Genomic DNA, 19,750 nt, shown 5'->3' on the forward strand with positions numbered 1-19,750 from the left:
ACGCACTCGGGGTTAGTAATCAGACCAGCGTCACTACTTGGCCATTTATGTTGGTTTTATCAGAGGCGTTCTGTTCGAACGGTTTAGAAACGATACAGAATTTTCGCTCCAATGCGTTGTAGTTACACTGTTTCAAGTTTCAATTCGTTTCAAGTGATAAAAATCAACAGGTGTAAATAAAACAACATGGTTTTAGACCTTTTACGAAATAATTATGTGAATTAAATTCTGAAAAATGTCAAAAAAAGCCAAGAAAGGTGCGTTATACGATAAAGAAATTCAACAATTACTCGACGATGGCTTTCTATCATCAGGAGATGATGAGATCGAAGATGAAGAATTTAATGATAGTGACGGTATGTAGCTATTTTCAAATACCTACACGTTCAAATTTCAATTTTTCATAATTCATTCATTTTTGGTATCATTTTAGTATCGAGTGGCGATGATATTGATGATGAAAATTGGACAGTGCCATTCGAAATTTCCGAATCTTCTAGTGAAAGTGAAACTGACGATGATTTAGAGGATGGTGATCGAAGCAATTCTCAAGCAAATGTTTCAAATATTCCAATCACGAATGGTAACCAAAAACATTTTTTTTTCATTTCATTTTTTTTTTTTTTTGAAATGAAATTTACTCCAAATTTTTTTCGTAGCTCAAAATGATTCGAGTGTAGCTGGAACTTCTGCCTCTAATGATAATTCGAACACTGCTGGAAATGACCCTAACGCTACTGGAAAAAACAACTCAGACCCTCCGATAAATTTGGATGATTGGCATACTCTAATCCTGAAACCCACCCTGCTGAAATTTAGAGGAGAAGAAAAAGTACTTCTGGACAATTTATCAACACAGCCGACCACTCCTGTTGAATTCTTTCGCCTATTTTTTGACAATGTTTTTTTAGACAAAATTATTGGATTCTCTAATGAAGAAGTCCGACTGCTGACACGTTTCAAACCCCTGAATAGAAGATCGCCATTGAGAAACTTCAAACCATTTCAAGAGACGACTTATTGAAATTTCTTGGTCTGACTATGCTAATGGGAAACGTATGTATGCCATCAACGAAGCACTACTGGCGAATCAAAAGTAAACTTTACGAGCATCCATTATTTGGAAACGTTATGTCCAAAAATCGTTTCGAGACAATTCTGAGAGCCTTGCGATTCTATGACGTTTCAGAACGTGTAGAAAAAAAAGAGAAAATTTCGTATGTTCTACAGTATATGAATGAAAAATTCAATCAGTTTTATTCCCCAGCCAAGCAGTTATCAATTGATGAAGTATTACTCGGATTCAAAGGCAGGCTTTCATACAAGCAATATATACCACTAAAACGCAGCCGATTCGGAATAAAGCTGTATGAACTGTGTGCATCGAATGGTTATGTGCTCAACATCGTTTTATATACAGGCAAGGGTACTGTAGATGAAGACTCTCAAAAGGAGAAAGGACACGCATATGGAATTGTAATGAAGCTGTTGAAGGGGTACGAAAAAAAAGGCCATGCTGTTTATTTAGATAATTACTACACATCAATTACACTGGCGGATGATTTGTTCAAGCATGGTACCCAGCTGGTCGGCACACTTAGGTCCAATCGAAAGGGCATTCCAGATTTTTTGAAAACTCAACCCCCCAAAAAAAATGACAAAGAGACCAAAAAGGAAAAGATGCAACGAAGAAAAAGAAAACAAAAGGACTACCAGAAACTCCATAGGGGTGAGTCAATTTTCGCGAGAAAACGTCATCTCCTGATCCAAAAGTGGATCGATAAAAAAGAAATATTCATGATTTCGAGTCGCCATGACGGCAAATTTACAGAGGTTCCAGCCAAGTTTGGAAAAACCAATCTCAAGCCGAAAGTTGTAGCCGAGTACAATCGATTCATGGGTGGGGTTGGTAAGGCGGACCAACTTACGTCTTATTATAGTAGTCCTCGGAAGACCATGAAGTGGCAGCTCAAGGTCTTTTTCCATCTTATGGACCTGTCTCTTTGGAACGCCCTTTATCTTTTCAACTTTGATAAGCCAAAAAAAAAATAAGCTGTCTTATTTAGAATTTCGCGATTCTGTCATTGAAAGTTGCTTAGGTTCAATTACGTCTGCGCCACCCCCCGTTCCTCCTGTCCTTTCAACTGATCATATGCCAGTAAAACTGAGCAAACGTATTCGATGTAGGTATTGCTCCCTTGAATCAACTCGATCTGCGACGTGGTTTTGTTGTTCTGGATGCAAACAGGATGGAAAACTACTTGGATTTTGTTTGGACACCAACAAACATTGCTTCAGAAAATTTCACGAAGAGGAATTGTACCAAAACCTGTAGGAAATTCTGCGATGATTGTTCCTATTTTCGTTTTACGACTGTAGACTGGTTCTCGTGATTTTTTTTGGATATTTTTATAATTTTGAAATTTTTATTCAAGTTTTCTTTTATTTTAAGGTCGTTTTTCGTTATTTTTATTAAAAAATTTCAAATTTTTTGAATACGTTTTTATGACTTTGAAATTTTTATTCAAGTTTTATTTTATTTTTGGGTCGTTTTTCATAATTTTTATCAAAAAATTTCAAATTTTTTGAATATTTTTTTAATTTTGAAATTTTTATTCAAGTTTTATTTTATTTTTAGGTCGTTTTTCGTAATTATTATCAAAAAATTTGAAACTTTTTGCATGTTTTTATAATTTTAAAATTTGTATTCGTGTTTCCTTTTATTTTTAGGTCGTTTTTCGTGATTTTTACCAAAAAATTTCAATTTTATTGCATGTTTTCGTAGTTTTGCAATTTGCAATTGCGTTTTGTTTTATTTTTAAGGGATTTTTCATGATTTTTACCAAAAAATGTAAAATTTATTGCATGTTTTTGTGATTTTGTAATTTTTATTTGTGTTTTGTTTTATTTTCAGGACATTTTTGTAATTTTCATCAACAGAATTGAACTTTTTAAAACATTTTTGTAATTTTTACCGAAAAATTTCAACTTTTCAAAACTTTTATGTAATTTTTTTGAAAAAATTTCCATGTTTAGATTTTTTGAATGAAAAAATATAAATTTACAACGTATTTTTCAGCATTATTCAAGTGAGTATTCAACTATTCATTCATAGCCCAACGTCACGACTTATGTGACACATTTGTGGCCTTGTGGGTGCTTGAAGACTGATGACACATATGCTGTGACGGGGGTTAAAAAGGGGGGTGGAGTATTGTTTTGAGTGTTTGACCTATTGTAACATGTTTGTGTACCCCCAACTTACCTGGCTAAAAACGTAAAAAAAAGTGGTTGGGCTGAGGGAATGTTTTAATATTTATTTTGCTGTCGGCAGCGAAAGAGTTAATTTCACGAGTATATACAACAATACAAGAATATTTTTTTCAATAGCTGCAGAAGCTGCAGCAATAGAAAAATCATGTTCAATCCGCTCAACAGCCTGGATTGAAATTGAAACTAAATCTTATCAGAGCATTCTGATTGGTTGGTTTGAATTTCGCGGTATTGTGATGCATCTTATCATTTTTTTGCTGTTATCATTTATTCCTGAACCTTGTTCATGATTATAAATTTTTACAGATTTTGATTTCACTTAAATTTCAGTTTTACACCGAATTGGGGTTATTTTTATTTATCTATTTAATGACGTACTCGTGAAGTTTTTTTTTAACAATGTATACGATGGATTACTTAAAATATGGTCGTTCAGGATCGAAATGTATCATCAGTTCATGTATGAATTATAAAAACCAAAAAGATAAAAAAGTGTTCCATCGCTTTCCATCAAATAAAATCCAGTAAGTATATCTTGAAAAAGAAAACTACTCTTAATGCATTATTATAAAACTGGGTATTTGAAAATTCCTATATATATAAAAGGTAAAAGCAAGTTTCATCTATAAGATATCAATCGTTTCGTTTTAGATGTCAGAAATGGCTGGATTACTTGAATAACGAACATCTCCGGTCCACATTTACAGATGACAAAGGAATAAAAACAAAAATACCTTGTGTGAGAATATGCGAAGATCATTTTGAAAGAAATGATTACATTAATCCAGAACTGAAATCAAAAGGGTAATTCACTCTAGATCAGTATTTTGGTATTCATTTCCATCCTTTGATACTAATTTCTTTTCAATAGATTACGTAAAAATGCGGTTCCATCAAAGAATTTGACTTGTTTACTAATAAATGGTACGTATTGTAACTTCATATCATTCTAAATCACTTTATGATTAAATTAACTCATGGCATGGATGCTTTGTGCTGCAACTTTATTCTAAGTTTCAGACTAGTAGTGAACCAGTGTTTGTAATTGTTTCATTGAATTCACTTTATACCTAATTCAATGAAATAATTACCTATTTGTGATAATAAAAGCTTTCGAGAAGTACTAGGTACATATAAGTATCCATGAATGCATGTCCTAAATTATTTCGTTGAATTCATTTAATAATTCAATGAAGTAAATGTAATTATTCAAGATTAGATTAGGCTTCTGAGAAGCTCTATAAATACAATATAGGACATAGATCTATGTCCTATGTATATTTATTCATTTTGTAATCATTCGTTGTATTTACTTGCCAATTTAAAAACGGTTTAGGTTTTACCATTTATGTGTAGTGTACAACACTAGTATTTTTCTGCGAATCTGCGATGGATTATCTACTGCAGAATTATAACCTGAAATTGAAAATATGATTTCGTTTTTCCTCATTGAGTATTTTTGATTTTGTTTCCAGAAGTAAACGCAAACGCTACTTGCACAGCTGAAGATGTTGTCAGGAATAAACATTTTGAGCCAGAATGTGTGATGATTACTAATGAGTTAGAATCTGAAGTCCAATTCGAACCAGAAAGTCATTCGTTGTCAGATATCACGGATCCTCTCAGCGATAGTGTTACCGAAGTCCTATTCGAACAAGGAATTCATTCCTTGTCAGATGTCACTGTCAGGGACCCTCTTACCAATACTGTTACCAAAGTCCAATTCGAACCAGAAATCCATTCATTATCAGATATCACCGACCCTCTTACTGATACTGTAACCGATCCATTAGTTTAAATTTCATCCCATAAAGGCGCATTTCTTTCACAGAGCAAACTACATAGCATCGTTGAAACGTATTAGTGCAATTTGCACAATTATATACATACCTACCTTTGTGTTCATAATGATAATGAGAATTTGTCAATTTTTACAAAAATAAATGAAGTTTGTTACACTTTAAAACATTTATTTTCAAAAACATGGCGTGTGACAGGCAAGTCGAACTCGTCGAAGGCATAGGCATAATGGAAAGACATTTGGGGTATAAAATCGAATGTATACACCAATTAGGAGAACAGGATGCTGCTAAATCATACGAAGTCACGTTCATAAAAAAATAAAAATGATTTACATTGAATGTTTTATGTTCCAGACAGTAAGCGAGAGCCGAGAGCCTTTTTAACTTTTACAAGTTATAAACCAAAATTTTGGAAAAGAAAATGATCACTGTTCTTGGTAGGTAATCCATAATGTAATATTACCTACCTATTATCAAGTTTAATCGTTCCACGTCTGAATAATGTAATGTTTAATTATTGTTGTATGTTCGAATAAAAAGTTCAATTATTGTCCTATGTTCAAAGTTCAAATAAAAAATTTTCAGAACTTTTTAATTTTATAATTGAAAAAAAAATAAGGTTTCATTTTTCAACATTTTTGAAATAATAATAAAAAAAAAAACTTCAATATTAATAATTCGCATGAGTGATTAAGGTACTGTAACCCGGGTATGTCAGACTCCCATTTTGTTCCTCACGAAAAAAATAGTTATTTTTCGATTCAAGGTTTTTATGACGGAATTTCTGGCATAGAATGAAAGTAATCATTGAATTAGAGCACATGCTGTGTATTTCACACAATTTCAAACTATTTTTAACCCAAAAATGAAGTGCTGAAAAATGACTAAAATTCAAAACAATTAAATGTATTTCAATTGATACATGTAGCATACCATTGGAAAGCTCGTTCAATTCTCTTTCAAAGATGTTATTATGAAAAAGTTGTAAAAGTGCACGGTTTTGAAGATATACGCGGTTAAAGTTTGCCGAATTCCCATATACTGCTTACTGCAATGCTAAGTTCGTCAAACCTAGTCAAACCAGGAACAAAATGACCGTCTGACGTCTGACATACCTGATGATAAGAGTGAATGGACCATGATAGTGGCAATAATCTGGTAATAGAAAATTTCTACAGAAAATCGTGGAATTTTTTCAAACTCAATTTTATGCACTTTTGAACCTCTAAACTTGTAAAATAATAACATTTCTTATAAATTTTGATGATTATTCACTTTGATAAAAACTTTTCAATCTTCATCTCATTCAAAGTTGAAAATTTTGACTTTTCCATAGAAAAGAGATGAAATTCCACAGCCAAGGGTAGAGCAGCTACAAATGTAGCTGCTTTAGTAAGGGTATAAGGGCACCAATTATGGACCAGTCCGCAATATGGACCAGCGCCTGTTCTAGTCGGTAATTGGTGCAATCTGTCAGGAAAAAATGTTTTCCAATGTATTTTTCACCAAAAAAACGAATGAGACAAAAATTACAACTGTAAAGTCAAAACTCGCTGAGAAATTTACAAAAAACTGTTTTGAGTCACTAAAAAAATTATTTAGTGTGTTTTTCAACGTTTATTAAAATATATATGTGGTGTAATTTTCTAAATGTTATTGATGTTTATAATATCAAAAAAGGACGTAGTTTCTGCTGGAGTGATCAGTTTTTGCTAAAAATGAGGGTATGAACAGAAATTTTTGGTGCAAAGTTTTTTTTTAAAATGGGGTGTGCTAATATGGACCACCCGTGATATTGATTTTTTTTACTCATTTTCATCATTTCTTACAGCTGCTGAACAAGGAAATGCTTGAAATACTTTTTTTGTTCATTTCTACAGATAAATATGACGTTTTGAAACGTAAAAATATGTTTAAGGCGGGTAAGGTAGCCCAATATGGACCACCAGCCGATTTCGTTGGCTATGAGCACTACCTAGCCAGAACAAGCTATATCTAGTGTATTTTTCACAGAAAAACACAATGAGACCAAAATCAAAGCCCTAAAGTCAAAATTCGCGAACTGAAAGGGAAAAAACGAAATTGATAGGGGTCAAAATTTTTTTCACGTTTCACGAAAATCTGTATTCTTGAAAAATCAGGGCTTCAAACCCGTACCCGTACCCGTACCCGAATACCCGAACGAAAATCCAACAATTTCTGTACCCGAACCCGTACCCGTACCCGAAAAATGAAATGAGGAATACCCGAACCTGTAACCCGTACCCAATAGAGGCTATTTTTCAACTATTTTGAACCCAAATACCCGAAAATACCCGATAGATCGGGTACAGTTCGGGTATTTCACCTAAAATACCCGAACCCGTACCTGTACCCGAACGTTTAAAATTTTCATACCCGTACCCGATACCCGTACCCGATTCTCTGAGAAATAAATCTGTACCCGTACCTGATACCCGTACCCGAAAACGTTCGGGTTTGAAGCCCTGTGAAAAATTTTCCGGGGAAACGTTATGATGTCATTTATTTTTAATACAGAAAAGTGCTACAGTTTGTTGAATCGATCGAGACATTCTAGTAATTATTCAAGGTACTTATAGTTATGATTTTTTAAAGTTAAAAGTTATAGGGCAGCCTAATATGGACTACCTGTAGATTTGCTATGGATTTGACAATTTCAAGTTAAAGCAGTCCATATTAGGGAACCGAAATTTACTTTTCAAATTTTGACTCTTTTCAGGAAAGAAATTATTTCGAGCCACTTGGAATTTACTCTTATTGTCTTAATTAAACATATTCTAATGGAATTTAAGCAATTGAACGTATTTTTACAACATTGTAGTCTTTTTTAAAATAAATTTTCAAAGTGGTCCATATTAAGAACCCAAAATTTAATTTTCGATTTTTGACACTTTTCAGAAAACAATTTTTTTGACCCACTTAAAATTTCTGAAAACTTGTACGTATTTGGTATATGATAGTAGACAGATGTAGGGACATTTTAAGCTATCAACAAAAATTTCAGCTCAAATTACAGTGGTCACAGCGTTCAAAAACAAAAATGTGGTCCATATTGGGCGCCCTTACCCTTATTTTGAAATTCTTTAGGTGGTCCATATTAGGCGTCCAAAATTTTGAACTGCCATTTTGACACATATCATTCAACAATTTAAAAAAAAATATTCAAAATTAACCTGCACTGCTTAGAATGCGGTTTTTTGTTCATTTCTACAAATGAAGAGTGATATTCCAAAACTCGCTTTGTCCATTTTTAAAGAAGTTGGGGTTTCAGCAGTACCTGGTAGATGAAGTATTAACTCACATTCCTACATCATCAACCTACCAAAATGAGGTGTAAAACTCACCTAAACAGCCAATTCACTAAAAATTTAAAAAAAAATAATGTTCCAAAACGCGCTATGTTCATTTTTATTGAAAATTTTTTCAGCAGTATTTAGTGGATGAAGTGTATACCTACACTCCTACATCATAAATCCACCCAAATAAAGTGCTAAACTCGCCTAAAAAGCCAATTTACCCGTTTAAAGGGAAACTGTTTTTCCTCTTTCCTGAAAAGTTGTGAAAATGGACAAAGCAAGTTTTGGAATATCACTCTTATAGACACTGGACCTGCGGGAAGACATCCAACTAGCGGCCATATTGGCTGAATTACGTGTGTCATGCCAATTTATCCCGCTGGGTGCTTTTGGCTGCGCTGTACTTCAATTTTGCAGGCAACAGGGAAAATGGAGGGTTGTGTAGTCCGAGAGGTACTCCTGACTGCGCGCGCAGCCATGAGTTCCTTCCAGACTACACAACCCTCCCTTTCCCCCGTTGTCTGCAAACTGACGTATAGCGCAGCCAAAAGCACCCAGCGGGAGAAATTAGCATGACACAAGATTTTACTACCGTCCCTTTTCCCCGTTGCCTGCAGTTGGATGTCTTACCCGGAGGGCACAGGTACAGTGTCTATAATCACTCTTCAAATAAATATGACGTTTTGAAAAATGTGAAAGCATGTTTATTTTAAAATTTTTATAGGTGGTCCATATTAGGCGTCCAAAATTTCAAACTGTCATTTTGACACTCATCACTCATCAATAAAAAAACCATACTTAGAGTTGACCTTCACCCCTGAAGTTTTATACAGTGTTAGTGGAAGGATTGGCCTTTGTGGAGGTTTCTAACCCCTATAGTTTTCAAGTGGCAATCCTCCAAAAAAAAAGTGGTCCATATTTGGTGCCTCTACCCAGCGTTGTGAAAACGTTATTTTATCGAAAACGAAAAACGAAAAAAAACGAAATTTTTGTAGTTAAAAGCAACATAACGTTAAACGAAAACGATTCGTTTTTTATAACGATATTTAACGTTAAACGAAATAAATTTTTCGTTTTCACTTTTTTTTTCATGTGGCTGCGCAGCAATGATAATGTCGAAAAAAGGAACAAAAAGTAGGTTGGAATGAGACTTGAGAGCCATGAGAGGTAGATTTCACGGGGTATATGTGTAAAAAAAACTGGCCAGTATGATGAAATAATGCATTCTTTTTAATTCTAAAATGATGCAAAAAGGCACGTTCTATGTTCCACCTCGTCGCGCATCCCCAGTGCTAACTGGTTGCTGGTATATGTTTCCAATGAAAGCATATCATCATATACCTAGCTGCAATCTCCTGTCTGGTGGTGACTTCATCCCTTAGCTAATATTGCCTTAAGGGCCAATACAATTACAAATTTACAATAGAAAAGGAAGCGCGACTTCAACAGGTTCCCTGCCTTTGCCTCGGCCACAAAATAGCAACATTATTGTCCTCTGCGACACCCTCCCCTTTTCCTGTACCTACTTATCATAGTTTTTTCAAGTTGAAAAGTGTGAACATGTATTTGTCAGTAGGTACTATGGTACTAGTATTATAGGTATGCACTTATGCAGTGCTTTTTTTACTCTCATTGTCATTTTTCGTATAAGAAATCAAATGCTCTAATCCAAGTTGGTGAATATAAATTTTGAATCTTTGATTTTTTCATTTTTCTGCACTTTTTTTTGGCCAAAATTAATGTTTAGATGATTGGAACTAGTGCATAAAAAAAATAACGAAAAAAACGTTATTAACGAAAAAAAACGTTTTTTTAAATAACCAAACAAAACGTTATATAACGAAAACGTAATTTTTGCAAAATTGAAAACGAAAACGAAAAAACGAAAACGAAATCATTTCGTTTTCACAACGCTGCCTCTACCCTTATATGTAAATGCTTCCATTTGAATCTACACATTTGACTTTTCTGTAGAAAAATTCCATTGCCACTATAAAGGAAGCTTAATTGGTAGATCTAGATAGTTTGGTTTGAAGCGTTTTCATTGATGGCCAGATAGTGGTCCCGATCCGCTCGTCATACCTATCTAACCCGGAAATTATACCTATTCGTAACTTATACAGTAGGTATTTTATCAATTACATTCCAATAACATTTCGTTGATTGAAACTAGAGTTGTAACATCAAAAAAAGTTACTTTAATAGAGCAAGTTACTTTAAAACAATCTCATCCTAAATTTTGCATACCAGTTTTCCAAACAATGTGACTATCCATTTCAAGTAAGCTTCACCCATGTAGATTATCGTTGTCCTAAACACAGACAACCCTGAAAAACAATTAAATATGCCCATATTTGGATAATGAAATGGACAACCAATCTTCATCTTGTTTGCAAACATGACAATCATCGCATTATGGACCATACTGACATTATTTCCGGTACTCGTACGTCTAGTTTCCGGTACCGTGACCCAGACACCGAAACGTCGACCTGTATTCTTACCAGATTCGACGAATTTCGAAGAAATCGCCAACTGTTACGCATTCGTTGACAAGACGCATTTCATCAGAGCTTTCTTCGAGTACAGGTGGATCAATCATCATATTTTCACTCGACCTAGAAAATTCGGTAAAACCACAAACATGGATATGCTGAAACGTTTCGTACAACTGGAAGTCGACCAATACGGACGAATCAAGAAGCAAAATGAAACATCAGCTTATCGATTATTCACTAATCGAACTTTGAATTTACAGATTTCTCACTTTACACCAATAATGGACGAGCATTTAGGCAAATACCCTGTCATCCATATCGAGTTCAAAGGAGTCATGCGAGATACAGTCAACGAAACGTTGAAGAGTATCCGAGAACGTGTTCGAAAAGCGTGCGAACCTTACGAATGGATGATTGGAATTCTGCACGAAGAGTATCATAGAACGAATGAATCCGCTATTGGTCAACAAGTTCGATTCTTGAAGAAGGCGATTTATGGAACGATGAATCTCGATATTACCACGAAAAGCTTGTGCTTGTTGGCTAAAGTATTATTGAATTATTTTCGTCGAGAATTGTTCGTGTTCATCGACGATTACGACGTAGCCATAGATTACAGTTTAAGGTATTCTCATCGACGAAAGGCGTATGATCTTACTAAAATCAGGTCTGTTGTACGCACCATGGTTGAGAAATTATTCGGCGAACCCCTGCAACATATAAAATACATCATGATTACAGGTACAGCCTTAGGATCGTCTTCGACGTTTAATTCGTTCGAAGTAAATAATTTTCAGCACCATGGTTGGCTAAGCGATACAACAATGCGTACGTTTTTCGGATTCACCGAAAACGAAGTAACAGACACGATGGTTCGGCGCAGAATACAGGAAACTGAAAAGCACAGAATTATCGAATACTACAACGGTTACTTCACCAGCGTTAAAAATATCAGGATGTACAACGCGAATAGCGTTCTGAATTATATGGGTTCGTTTAAAAAGAATAACATAACGTATCCTTCATCGTGGATCGATCCGGGTGACTTGGATTTCATGCAGCAGGCGATAAAAAATCCCAAACTGTACCTGTTCTGGTTACAAATACTGTTGCAGAAAGATGTAAATCTTCAAGTCAAATCGTACGTTGACGAAGCACGAATACTGAAACTAGGGCTCAAGTTGAGAAACAACTCGACTAATTTAACACCAGCTGACATCGACGCTTTTCTTTGGTACTGTAAAGAAAACGGATATATCGTCACTAAAATGGATTCATCGCAGCAGCCATATTTGGTCCTACCTAATAAAGAAATACACATAGAATTTACCACAGTACTGTTCAGATATTACGATTCCCTTCTACCTAATATTACAGCACCGTTGACCGAAACGTTCAAAAATTTAGCAAAGTTTATAAACATCGACGACGAAGTACCCAAGTTGAAACGTCTTCTAGGAGCACTAGTTAAATCTGAATTCAAATTCGACGATTGCAAGGAACTGCATTACTACGCTATAATCTATCACTCGATCGCCTCGTATTTCAAAGATGTTTTTACCGATGTTAGGGTGCTAAGGCAAGATACAGCTTATTATATCGTTATATGTGAGACAGAAGAAGTGATTGTAATTGCTGTCAAGTACGAACGTGGTATTAGAAAAGCTCTCAGACAAGCTTTCAATTATCATACGGATGTCAAGTTGACCAAAGGTAAAAATATCAGATTTATAGGCATAAAAATTGATTTGAAGTCTGAGCTTGCCAGTATTGCGTATTTTTCGCCTTATAATCGTATCTCGGTTTGCTTTGCGATTGAAAGTGAAGAAAGAGAGGAGGGGTTGTACGATATGTTCCAAGTTTTTTGATCGTTGAGTAAATAAAGCACCTATAGGTAGATTTAAATGTAGCTTATTAATTTCAATTTTTAAAATAATTGTTTCAATTACTCAATTTGAAAAGCATACCGAAGTTTTATTTCATAGCTGCGTACGGAAATTATACCTATTTTTTTCAATTTTGTACCTACTCATATGAACTTACCTGGGTAGGTAATTTGTTGACTCATTTCTTGAACTCGATGATGTTGAGGATCAATTTGATGCTCAGACAGTGTTGAAGTCAGTCAGATGTTGATGTTCAAATGATTTAACAGTTTCAGTTAGAGCTACTTCAAATTTTTCGGAGAACGTGATTGAGAAATTATTAGAAAAATGATGAGATACAGTTGCTCGAATCGAATAACATAACTAGTTATCTCTCCAACAAAAATCTGAAACAACAAACATCAACGAAAGAAAATTTCTAGACTATGAATAAAGAGAAATTGAAAACACCTTCGAAGGTAAGTACTCCACCAGATAACATTTTAGCAGTTGAATTTTATTTTTTTAATTTTTGGAGATAAATTTTTAAATCGTTGACTTTTCTCGAACTGAGATAGGTATAAAACTAAAATTTGTTTAAACCGAATTTACTACCTTTTGAATCGATTGGCGACACTTTCGAGTTAGTTACGAACTGATTTCCAAGTTTCAAAAAATGCCATCCATGGAAATCGAAATTCAAGATAATTCAGCAGAAAAAAATTGAGTTAGCAGAGCGAGGTTTCGATCCTCGGACCTCTGGGTTATGGGCCCAGCACGCTTCCACTGCGCCACTCTGCTTCGCATGGAGGGAGGTGTAAATGAGGAATACACAAACATTACCTAAATGTTCGCGTGCTTCGGTAACTCATCTCGATCATTGCATCAGATTGTTACGATGAATGATGGGAGACGCTCAAAAGGCTCAATAAAGGCTTTTTTATATTTTCAAGTTGAAATTATTCAAGAAAATATCCCCCTAAAAAATGCTTTATATAGCTTAAAAACCGCCAAGTTGAAAAAAAAAAAAAAGGTTCAATCGGTTATCATTTCCATCAACTAATGGTAGGTACTAAGTAACCTATGATTATTATAAGTAGTAACAAATTTGAAAATCTCGATTGATTAAATTCTATTAATTTCACACTTTGGTTAATGTGATTATTAAGTAGGTACCTACTAATGATATGTTGTACCTAATGTAATCGAATTCACTGTTTAAAGAAATAAATCATCGATTCAATCAGGTAAAATGAGCCTAATTCGTTATAGAGCATATTTTGGCATGTTTCGCCTTAAAAGCATATAAAAACATACTTCGACATTTTTTAGAGAAGAAGTAGGTATTTTGCATTTTTTAGAGCATTTTTTACATTTTTAGCAGTTTTTAGGGAATGTTTTGCTCAATTTAAAATTTTTGCGCATCATATCATATATCATGGCTATTTTTATTTTTTCCTCGCAAAATTTGTAAAACTGGCAATAGCTTACTGATACTTTGTTTATTTTTTATTCATCTCTCAATAATGGAATTAGAATTACTTATTACCTTTTCGTGATTTTCAAGAATCAAAGCGTTCCTCATACTTAATTATTTTCAAAGATGATGATTTAACCGGATTTCTTGTCGATTTTTCAATTTTACAACTCTCCAACATAGCACTTGCACGACATTTTTTAAACCGTACAAACTTAGACCGAAAGATCGGGCAAACATTTATCACATGTCAAAATTTCAAGTGCTAAAGTGCCTTCTTTGATTTTTGGTGAATTTTTGAAAATCAAAAGGCCAAAAATGAAGGAAAAATCAAAATTTTATCAAATTGACCAAGAAAGCCGAAATGTGGGATATATCTTACCACATTTCCAACGTTTTGAACAGTTCTGGAGCCTCTAGCAGATTTTAAAAAATCGAAATTTCCATAAAATTTCATCAAATAGAGATGGAAAGTTAAAATTAACTCTGCACTTCAATTTTAACACCCTCTGAAGATGATTTCCGCTGAGTTCAAGTCATTTTGGAGCCTGCGGCGACTTTTTGAAAATTACTGGAGCCTCCACCAGAATTTTTAAACTTGAAATTTTCACAACATTTCATCAAATGGGATTAGCAAGCTGAAATTTATTCTGCAAACTAATTTCAATACGTTAAAATGGAAAAAGTCGACTGCACAGTGGTTTCAAGTGGTTTTGAAGCTTCCAGCTACTTTTTGGAAATTGCAATTTTTCTAAACACGCCATAAAACCTTTCAAAAAGTCACTGGGAGGCTCCAGAATGTCTTGAACCTACGTGAAGTAGTCTTCAGAGGGTGTTAAAATTGGAATGCAGAGTTAATTTTAGCTTTCCATCTCCATTTGATGAAATTTTGGGGAAATTTCAAGTTTCAAAATTCTACTGGAGGCTCCAATAATTTTCAAAAAATCGCTGGAGACTCCCAATTCACCTGCAGTCGAGTTCGTAATGAATTAAAATTAGTTTTCAGAATGAATCTCTGCTTTCTAACTCCATTTCATGAAATTTTGTGGAAATTTCGAGTTTTAAAAATCTGCTGAAGGCGCCAGAACTGCTCAAAACGTTTTGAAACAGTTTTCAATCGATTTAGCAGGTCAAAAATAGGGTATATCCCAAATTTCAGCTTTCTACGTTAATTTAGTAAAGTTTTGATAGCAAAAATAGCCGTTTTGAATTTGGAAGTTATGCAACTGAGGAGCTAAAAAACTGGAAGTATTGAGCGCTCAAAACTTTTAAAGCTCTCTGGAGGCAGAACAAAATACTCTACAAAAAAATGTAGGTAGTCGAAGAAAATTGTAGAGAATTAAATTTCCACTTCTAGGAGGCTTATTTTTCGATATATTTGCAAAAGAAAGTAAAATTACCCCACCTTGGAATCAAATCTCACTTTTGCCAAACTTGATAGCCATACCGCAATGATATGGCAACTTGAAAAAAGGAAATTTCTCATGGAATCCTATTTAGTAGTCTTACTCAAGAGCTCGACACACTTTGCGGCGTTGAAAAAATCACTACTTTTTTCAACCAAATTTTCAAAATGCTATCAAATCGACAACCTCCCCCCCCCCGCCACATCCACAAAAAAAATTAACAAAGTCAAATTTTTTACAGGGAAATTTTTAAAAAAAATGAAATTAGAAGAAAATTTTGCATACAAAGTATTTTTAAATTTTAATCAAAATTATTTTTTAAAAAAACGCGATACCTACCTACAAATGAGCTCATTACATAGATACAGACGTTATAAGGCAAGGTGTCTAACAAAATTTCAGAATAAAAAATCAGGACTTAAGCAGGGCATTTTTTAAACACTAGAGATTTTATAAGAAAAGGGAGCTGGGAGGGGGGCAAAATTATACATTAGAATTTTTGCTTTTCCAATGTCTTCAAACACCCCAAAATTTTTTTCAAACAAACTGATGTCGAAAATATAATTTATCATTTCAATTTTTGATTTTATTTTCACGTTAAAGGTTCTTGCTAATGTAATGAAATTGGGCAAATAAAAATTACATTGAACGACATTTGGGAAACAACCCAATTTTTCGAATGAAACGGCGAGTTTTAATGATTTCTCCTTCAAGTCTGCCTGAAATTTTTCAATTGCAGAAAGGAAAAACAAACTATGGCTCTCGATCTCAAAAACTATGATCCCTAAGGTGAAAATAATTTCAGAAATGGATTCTGCGGGGTCGAAAATATGTCAAACGACACCTCATTTAATTTTCTACCTTCAAGAAAGCGGTGGAAAAAAACTAAAAAGATGCAGTATTAGGAGTAAGAAGAGACCTCTCAGTATGTTATATTCTCCTAATGCAAATAGTACTTTTTCGTGCCGAAATCCGGACAAATACGCTCTCATTACGCTCGTCAATACGCAATCGAATGAGTTGCCTATTTAGATTTTCAACAGGCGCAATATTAAATTTCATTTTTTCATATTTTTAAAAGCCGAGTTATCGCTCAAATGGTCAATTTTGACTTTTGGTTAATTCGAGATCGTTTAGAATGAATTTTAGAATATTTTTGAGCATTTTTAACGATTTCAATTGGGAAAAAAATATGTATGTATGTTTTTAGACAAACGTAGGAATAAAACTATTTTTCGATAAAATAACGTTCTTTTAGAGGAAAAATAATATTGAAGTTGAGTGTCGTCACTTCGTCAGTCCTTGTTAGAAAATCGTACATACTCGTACCTTGGGTGTTACGTTCGTTCAGTATTTCAAATAAAAAATTTGCAGCACTTGACTTTTTCATTTTTTATTTTGTACATAATTTATTTTATTGTTTCAAAAAAATTATCTTTGATGGAATCAATATCACTAACGTTGGTCGTTGATTCCAAATTTAATAATCTCTGGACTCAACGTTACCTCATTTTAGGAGCAAAATGACTCACTTCTCACCTTTCTCTAGATTTAATCACTGAAGTTAACATCGCCAAATCGATGATGAACATGATTGCGAACGATTAATAATTACATCTATGGCACATTTCAACATTAAAATTACACAAATCGCACTACAAATGGTGAAAAATTTGTAAAAATTCGATGAAAAACACTGAAAAAGTTGTATGTATCAACAAAACTTATCAAAAATTTCACGAATTACCACGAGCTCTGTTGATAACATCTTTTTTAATTTGTTCAGGGTTATAAATTGTGCCTGATGGTTTAACGCCACTCACGGTAGCGATCAGCCAATTATCTTTATTCCTGCAAATCAACATCGAATCAATTAATACTACATCAAAAAGTATAATACTTGACGAAATTAGATTTGCAAATTGTCGTATGAAATAATAGGCAGGTTCTATCCAAAACGATGTATTCAGTATAATGCACAATATTGAACTGTTAAACCGTCTCAGTACATACTTATGGTCTAGCTGGCTATGTACTAAATTAATAAACGATATAGAATCGTCATGTTTGAGTGTCCTACTTTTCATTCTCTCACTCCTCAACCTATTCCTCGAATTCTGACTCATCCAACTAGCTCACTCTCTGTACACACCTATTACTCATACAACATCTACCTCTTCCTTTAAAAAATAAGTGACCTCACTTATCAATACTTAGTCTATTATTGTAAAATTCTAAACATCTTATGTCAAGTTTTTACAAACAGTTTACATTTTTTGATGCTTATGGGTAAAAAAAAATGCTTATAAAATGAAAACAGTACTATTTAAAATGAAACAGTGTTTTTCTGGTCAGTTTTTGAACATTATTGTTTACAAATAATGAGTAAATAAATGAATATTGATCAAGTTTGGTTCTGAACTAAAAATTATACGTTGAATAATTTCTCATGCTACATATTATAATTTACCAATTTATAAAATGTGACCAGTTTTTTTTTCTCAAAGAAATAACTATGTACAATGGATAGGTACTAAAAAATATTACTTAGTAACCATATAGGCATATTTACAACTTACAATCTGATTTCTGATCAGATGACCTTCAGGGATTGTGGTAATAGGGTACTCTACTTTTCCCCTAGTACCTCCCCTCTAGTTCATTCTGTCATGGTAGGGCCTCAGATGGTCCATACCATGTCCCTAAGGTTTCTTGATAGGTAGGTATTTTGTCATATTTGAGTAAATTTCTACACAAACTTATAGTAGGTATACTAAAGTTTCTAATAGGTAGGTAGTCTAATTTTTCTCTCTTTGTCCTTTTCTTTTGTCTTTTTGCTTTTTTCACCTATAGAAGGTGGGTAGCTTTTTCTCTCTAATTTTTCTCTTATTTCTCTCTTTATTTTTCTCTTATTTCTCTCTAATTTCTCTCTTTATTTCTGTAGGCCTACATTTCTGCTGATTTTTCTTATTCTAATTTTTTATAATTTTAAAATTCTATTCCTATTATAATTCTAGTCTACTTATTCTATCCACACTGCGCATTATGTGGAGCCTTATTATAATATACAATTAAAATTCTTGACCTATTTGTAATCCTATTCATTTCTTATCCTATTTTCTCAGCAGTTTTGATTTGGATTTCTCTGAATATATTTTTTCAATCTTCGTACATGTACTGTATCTTCTTTTCCATCTACCTCAATTTGGTAGTTTAATGGAGTTATTCTCTTCAGTACTTTATGAGGTCCTGTATATTTTGTTTTCAATTTTCCCAAGTGTTTCCATGGTTTTTCCAAGAGTACGAGATCACCAGGGTTGTATAAAACCTCCCTGTGTTTTTGGTCGTAACTCTTTTTGTATTCATTCTGATTTTTCAAAATCAGTTCCGGAATTTCTTTTCTGATTTTTTGGATTTCATCTATCTGGGCTTGTCTGTCTTTTTTATCTTTTGTATTCAATCCAAGCTTGTTATCAATTGGTAAATTGGGCTGTTGTCCATACAAAATGTAATATGGACTCAATCCATTAAATCTAGCTACTGGAGTGGTATTGTAGGAAAATACTACAAATTTTATAAATTCACTCCAATTTGTCCTATTTTCATTTACGTAATGTGAAAGGGAGCTACAAAGTGTGCCATTTTTCCTTTCTACTGATCCTTGGCTCTGAGCTGAATAGCTAGAGCTATAAATTAACTCAATTCCTAATTTTTTGCACACTTCTTGAAATTTTGAATTTTTGAAATGAGTTCCATTATCACAGGATATTTTTTCCGGGCATCCATAGATACTTATAAGCTCATATAAAAATTTAATCACACTATCAGCTGAAGCACTGCACACTGGCTTTGCAATTGCAAATTTTGTAGCCTGGCAAGTACCTACTAAGATGTATTCATGACCTGAGCTTTTTGTGAGTGGGCCAACAAAGTCCAACTCCAGGTGTCCAAAAATTTCACAATTTTTCACTTCAATTGGTTTCAATAATCCTGGTTTTTTCCCAGTATCTTTTTTCCTTAGCTGGCAGGAATGGCAGCTTTTGATGTAATTTTTTACATCTGATATCATTCCTGTCCAGTAGTACCTTTTCTGAATTTTTTCAACAGTTTTA

General features: G+C 33.8%; 3 protein-coding genes and 1 non-coding gene across 5 annotated transcripts; 3 read left to right on the forward strand and 1 right to left on the reverse strand.

Annotated features, from left to right (window-relative positions):
- The first annotated feature begins 75 nt into the window (after window positions 1-75).
- LOC135849897 (uncharacterized) lies at window positions 76-1,375 on the forward strand. The gene is made up of 3 exons (XM_065370534.1): window positions 76-356; window positions 434-583; window positions 660-1,375. The coding sequence occupies exons 1-3, from the start codon at window positions 236-238 to the stop codon at window positions 1,022-1,024; spliced, it is 636 nt and encodes a 211-aa protein (XP_065226606.1). The 5' UTR covers window positions 76-235; the 3' UTR covers window positions 1,025-1,375.
- A 2,078-nt stretch (window positions 1,376-3,453) lies between these two features.
- On the forward strand, window positions 3,454-5,239 carry LOC135849896 (uncharacterized). Of its 2 annotated transcripts, none has more exons than XM_065370533.1 (4): window positions 3,454-3,797; window positions 3,925-4,077; window positions 4,145-4,197; window positions 4,752-5,239. In XM_065370533.1, the coding sequence occupies exons 1-4, from the start codon at window positions 3,673-3,675 to the stop codon at window positions 5,069-5,071; spliced, it is 651 nt and encodes a 216-aa protein (XP_065226605.1). In that variant the 5' UTR covers window positions 3,454-3,672; the 3' UTR covers window positions 5,072-5,239. The 2 variants fall into 2 exon arrangements, with proteins under 2 accessions (XP_065226605.1, XP_065226604.1); XM_065370532.1 differs by having other exon boundaries at window positions 3,532-3,797; window positions 4,749-5,239.
- A 5,347-nt stretch (window positions 5,240-10,586) lies between these two features.
- On the forward strand, window positions 10,587-12,907 carry LOC135849898 (uncharacterized). The gene has a single exon (XM_065370536.1). It carries the CDS (start codon window positions 10,791-10,793, stop codon window positions 12,756-12,758), a length of 1,968 nt encoding a protein of 655 aa, XP_065226608.1. The 5' UTR covers window positions 10,587-10,790; the 3' UTR covers window positions 12,759-12,907.
- A 577-nt stretch (window positions 12,908-13,484) lies between these two features.
- TRNAM-CAU (transfer RNA methionine (anticodon CAU)) lies at window positions 13,485-13,556 on the reverse strand. The gene has a single exon. It is a non-coding gene; the product is annotated as a tRNA-Met (tRNA).
- Window positions 13,557-19,750: the final 6,194 nt, after the last annotated feature.

The sequence above is a fragment of the Planococcus citri genome, chromosome 1 (genome assembly GCF_950023065.1).
Source record: "Planococcus citri chromosome 1, ihPlaCitr1.1, whole genome shotgun sequence".
Classification (NCBI taxonomy): Eukaryota; Metazoa; Arthropoda; class Insecta; order Hemiptera; family Pseudococcidae; genus Planococcus; species Planococcus citri.

Excerpts from the sequence above, each read along its gene's own strand:
- LOC135849897 (XM_065370534.1), top strand. The coding sequence starts at position 236 with ATGTCAAAAAAAGCCAAGAAAGGTGCGTTATACGATAAAGAAATTCAA. Across the intron at positions 357-433 it reads AGAATTTAATGATAGTGACG|TATCGAGTGGCGATGATATT; the intron begins GTATGTAGCTAT and ends GTATCATTTTAG. Across the intron at positions 584-659 it reads AAATATTCCAATCACGAATG|CTCAAAATGATTCGAGTGTA; the intron begins GTAACCAAAAAC and ends TTTTTTTCGTAG.
- LOC135849896 (XM_065370532.1), top strand. The coding sequence starts at position 3,673 with ATGTATACGATGGATTACTTAAAATATGGTCGTTCAGGATCGAAATGT. Across the intron at positions 3,798-3,924 it reads TTTCCATCAAATAAAATCCA|ATGTCAGAAATGGCTGGATT; the intron begins GTAAGTATATCT and ends GTTTCGTTTTAG. Across the intron at positions 4,198-4,748 it reads GACTTGTTTACTAATAAATG|AAGTAAACGCAAACGCTACT; the intron begins GTACGTATTGTA and ends TTTTGTTTCCAG.
- LOC135849898 (XM_065370536.1), top strand. The coding sequence starts at position 10,791 with ATGACAATCATCGCATTATGGACCATACTGACATTATTTCCGGTACTC.